At 52.6% G+C, this 4941-nt stretch overlaps 2 protein-coding genes across 2 annotated transcripts; one reads left to right on the forward strand and one right to left on the reverse strand.

The window, feature by feature from the left end:
* PFICI_10044 (uncharacterized protein) lies at positions 1-1749 on the forward strand (the record flags this gene model as incomplete). The annotated part of the gene is made up of 3 exons (XM_007838625.1): positions 1-888; positions 943-1609; positions 1703-1749. The coding sequence occupies 3 exons, from the start codon at positions 1-3 to the stop codon at positions 1747-1749; spliced, it is 1602 nt and encodes a 533-aa protein (XP_007836816.1).
* Positions 1750-2314: 565 nt separating this feature from the next.
* On the reverse strand, positions 2315-3458 carry PFICI_10045 (uncharacterized protein; the record flags this gene model as incomplete). Its single annotated transcript, XM_007838626.1, has 2 exons — positions 2315-3018; positions 3062-3458. The coding sequence occupies 2 exons, from the start codon at positions 3456-3458 to the stop codon at positions 2315-2317; spliced, it is 1101 nt and encodes a 366-aa protein (XP_007836817.1).
* Positions 3459-4941: the final 1483 nt, after the last annotated feature.

Genomic DNA, 4941 nt, shown 5'->3' on the forward strand with positions numbered 1-4941 from the left:
ATGGCATATCGTGCTTCCACAAGCGACTTTGTCCGGGGCGGCGATCGGTGGGACCGCGACCGGTTCACCTATGAGCGGGACCGATACGGCGACGAGAGGGAGCGTTTCGAGGAGCGCGATCGTACCGTGGTCCGTGGTCCTGGTGGACGATCTCGAGAGACGGATTTTGACGAGAGATATGAACGTCGCACCTCGCGGCCGTACGACGACGACCATGTTCGTGACAGGCGGTACTACGACGACGACTACCGGTCTCGTCGCTCTTCCCCTCCGCCCGAGGTTGAGCGCAAGGTCTTTGTCGAAAGGGAGCGCGAGTATCGTAGTCCATCCCCCCCTCGACGACCGGCTACTCTATTGAGACGCCAGTCGTCGCTCGATACTTTTGATCGACGCCCGCTTCCAAAGTTCTACGAGAGGGACGAGTACGGCCCACCCGCCCGCCGTGGAGACCACCGCCCCGAGTATCGCCCGGAGCCCTATCAGCCAATCCCACTTCCCCGATCGAGGGCCCTTCCCCCTCCCCGAGTCTATGCAGAGCGTGATCTCGACGAAATTAGGATTGCCGAGCCTGAGAGGTATGGCGACGAAGAGTTTCACTCGTACCCAGAGCGTGTTCGTGAGAAGGAGGTGACCCGCACCCGTCGCCGGAGAGACCGCAGCGGTTCTACATCCAGCCATACGACCCGCAGGAGCCACAAGAGCCGTCATACTCATCACAGTAGCCACCGGAGCAGCTCCAGATCATCTTCTACCAGCAGGTCCAGCAGCAGTAGCGGTACCACTGTGACAGTCAAGAGCGAGTATCCCAAGAAGGGCAAGACGAGAATTCCTGGACGACTTGTCTCAAAGCGCGCTCTGATCGATCTGGGCTATCCTTTCGAGGAGGAGGTAAGTTCATCTCAAGCGACCCCCGATAATGATTCGTTGCTAACGTAAAACTAGGGCAACACCGTCATTGTTCAAAAGGCACTGGGCCAGGAGAATATTGATGATTTACTAAAGCTTAGCGAGGACTATAAAAAGTCGGAGCTAGAAGTTCTTGCTGCACGATCTGAAGCTGGCAACTTGGTTGAAGAACGCCGGACGGAAATTATCGCTGTACCTCCACCACCGCCACCAGCATCCGTACCAGTCTATGTTCCACCTACGCCGGCCCCAGCTCCAGCACCAGTCTATGTTCCTGCACCCGCGCCGCCGCCGCCGCCTCCCGCCGAGGTGTTTGAGGAGACAACACGGGTAGTACGCGAAGCATCTCCTGTGCGCAGTTATCGGAGCTATTCTACTTCTGCTTCATCGCGGACGCCCATTGTCTATGAAGCGGCACCACGAGAGTATAGCGACGAGGTTGCTGTAGGACCTCTTGCTATTGTTGGCGACCGGAGGCGAGAAAGGGATATCAAGGCGGAAATCAGAGCACTGGAGGCTGAGAGAGAACTCATCCGCCGGGAGAAGCACCACCACCACCATCACCATCATCACAGCCACAGCCCCGGACGTGAGCTTGTACGAGCTGAGCGATTGAGCACGGGCGAGCTTGTGCTCTATGAAGAAACCGTGGAAAAGGTGGAGGAGCCGCGGCGCGGGGTGCGCATTGAAAAGGACAAGAAAGGTAGGATGTCCATCAGCGTACCGAAGTATCGATAGGTGAAGGTGCGCACACCGATTTGAGTCTTTGGGACCGTTGACTGACATCTCCAACCAGGTCCGCCTCCGGGTATCATGAAAGCAATGCTTGCGACCTTGACTTAGCAAATTCATCTGGCGCAACATGTGTTTTGAATAGGATGTTTGGGATGTAATGATTTCATACGAGACAACAGGGATATATACCGATAGAGCCATCTGCAGTGCAGCACGGAAATGAAAGAGCCACAAGCTCAGGCGTTTGAATTTTTAAGGATCTGCTCTTGCAATTTCCCCCCAATGTATCAAGACGACAATTCATTCGCGGGAAACCATGCAGCAGCACTGAGCAAGGACTTGTCGCAAAAAGATACATGTAACAGCATTTGGCGCTGGGATGATGCTTTTGAACCGGCGCAAAGGTCGGCTCCGAGGTGGCTCTGGATACGACTTTATGACCATTTCTTTTCATATAAATAAGAGGGTTTATATTTGAATCATGTATCATAATCATGTCCCCTGAAACTTGCCTGGTTGGCGACACTTAAATAAAATGTAAAAGACAAAATTTGCAAAAGGCATATACTACTATTATATTACGAATGCTAGAGTATATCAAGTTCGTTTTACATTGGCATCCCTATTGTTGAAAAGAACGGAGACGGTCAAAAACTCCTGTCTCTTTCAAATATCAAGAGTTGATAGGAGTAGGAGCGGGAAACCAGACAGACTGAGCTGAGTCTGGGTTAAGTGCACCGCCGTCGGCATAGTGAAAGGCAGCTGGGACGATATTCTCAATATAGGTGCTGTTGATACCGTAGGACATCCAAGCAAACAGGCCATCGGCAATCGAATCGCCCAACAGGGTATATTCGAAAAAGGGGTCGATATCGGCCGCCTCGGTAGCTAGGATACTGTCTTCGGCATTGGTGGTCAGCGTCTGGGTGTTGGTACTGTACGGCGCGTTGGCCTCAACGGCGGCAATGAGCGTCTGGTCAAAGAAGCCCTGGCCAACGTGGCTCGTCTGGATGTGATTGTTGCCCAGCGTCCCGTTGGGGAACAAGGTGGCGTTTTGGTGAATAAAGGTGTGAATATGGGTGGCGCGTCCCGTGTAGTGGCCCGGGAAGATGGTGCTGAACTCGGCCACGCCGTCGGCGTCGGTCTGGGTGATGCCGCGCAGCCAGGTCGTGTTGATGTTGGCCGTGTCGTTGGTGTCGCCGTTGCCGTCGGCAATGATGCCCGAGTAGACGCCCGTCGAGTTGCAGTGCCAGATCTCGAGCCACAAGTCGGGGTGCGGCTCGCACGTGTTCACGTCAATGACTTGGAGGTCCAGGTACAGGTCGATACCCGCTTGGTCTTCGGTAATGTCGCTGCGGATGAGCTCGCCGCCAACATCTGCAGAACGGTGTTAGTCACTCAATCATGGTGCATTATATACGCTGGGGGTACTTGCAGTACGGCCCTTGTGTGACCTGGGGCATCATGATACAAGCAGAGTCCTGCCCAAATAGAGTTGCGGCATCAGTGTTGGGTGTGTAACCAAGGCTCGTCTCGTTGTGCGAGGCGGCCAAGACCGAGTCGAGGTCGCGCTTCTTCAAGCCTCGACGGTTACGAATCTCCTGAACACGAGCAGCCCGGCGGGCAGCGTTGGTAGAGTCCAGACCCCGGCTCTTGAGCTTATTTGCGCAGTGGCTGAGGTCGGCACTCTTGAGGCCAGAGCTTTTGAGAAACTCCTTGCGTTCGGCCAGCTCCTGGGCAATGCTGTGGCTCCCGTGGGCAGAGACCATACTGGCCATAGCCGACAGGCTAAAGAGGATTGACGAAGAAATGTGCATTTTGACTTTGTCCAAGGCGGATTTCGAAAAGTTGAACAATATTTGAAGTGCCTAGAGGGGATTTGACGTAGTGCTCCATACAATTTCAGACTGGAATCAATACAATCCAGCTCGTCTTATATGCATCTCGACAATCCCCCTTCTCCTGATGCCGCAAGGGTGCATATTCATCATTCTCTCGGTCAGTACTACGTAGTATAAGCAAAACCAAGATAAGACTTGACCATTGTCCAAGTATACGATCCACCATTCTTTGTAGTGGATATTCACTTTCCAAATGAGTCAACAGTGCCCGTCCATGGCGACGTGCCATGAGAAATCGAACACATCTGAGTCGTCGGCGATGCCAAGCACTGGAGTCGAGCGGACTTGAATACCGTTGTATCCACGACAATGGAGCCCTCCGTGGAGACGCTCTCCGGCCCTTTTACCTGGCCCCCAGGCCGGAGCCGCAATCTTGGCAAGTACCTAGGTAGTCAGTAGATTCTCTCATGATCATATTTCTGCCCACTCTCGGGTACTGGATACCAGAGGGTGCCGAGAAGAGCCAGGCCTTGAGTGATTCCGCCTTGATGCTTGATTGCTTTGCTCCTTGATCCATCAGACCCGCACTCTTATCTTCAATTCTGCGGCAGCCGTTCCGCCGCACAGATCGCGAGTGGATATTCTCGAATATGAAAGTTTCGGCAAGTCATGCCGTTTGGACTAACAGAGGGCAAGTAGCTGTGCTACGTCTCTTGGAGGAATGTGAATCGTGGGATGTTGTTGGCAAGAAGAGGCAATCTAAGACAAAGCAAGTGTCTATTTGCTCTATGGAACTCACTGATTTTAGTATTGTTGTTGATATTCCCTTCCTCTTGAATACCAGTCAGGATGCAAAACATCCTTTAAGCTTATTCACACCAGTGTGACGTGGATCGACATTTCATAATAGTATGGTGTTTCCTAACTTCTGCACGGTCCAATCCCGGGAGAACAACTCCACCCCCACCACCCGAACGAAATGCGGATACCTTTTACGGTATACTGTGTAGAAATCATCCAGGGGCAAGGAGATATGCATTGTGAATAAGCAAACCTATTGAGATCATCATTGACGCTTTTCAAGGCGGACCGGTGTGATTTGACTGGGCAGCTACTTGGCCACAGACGTAAGAGTTTGAGGTTCCGGCCACAGCATATTCTTACCGACGACGCTGTATAATCCGTCTTCCGTGCAGTCACGGGAGTATAGTTTCCAGATCCAGATAATCTATACTCTGGAGATTCCCAGTTTCTAGCTACTCTCATTGGTGCTCTCAGTTCTGAAGCAAGAATCGATACGGGAGGGATCTGCCCAACCAGAGCCACCTGAATCAAGGCTTACTAATGCCAAAGCAGACATTTCAGGGCGACCCATAGGCCACCTCCACTGTCCGGTCTTGTTCCCCGGCAGGATTCCGCAAGTCTAAATCTATGCTTCTCGGAAATTACAGTTCAAAAA

Source organism: Pestalotiopsis fici, assembly GCF_000516985.1.
Source record: "Pestalotiopsis fici W106-1 unplaced genomic scaffold PFICI_Scf_7, whole genome shotgun sequence".
Classification (NCBI taxonomy): domain Eukaryota; kingdom Fungi; phylum Ascomycota; class Sordariomycetes; order Amphisphaeriales; family Sporocadaceae; genus Pestalotiopsis; species Pestalotiopsis fici.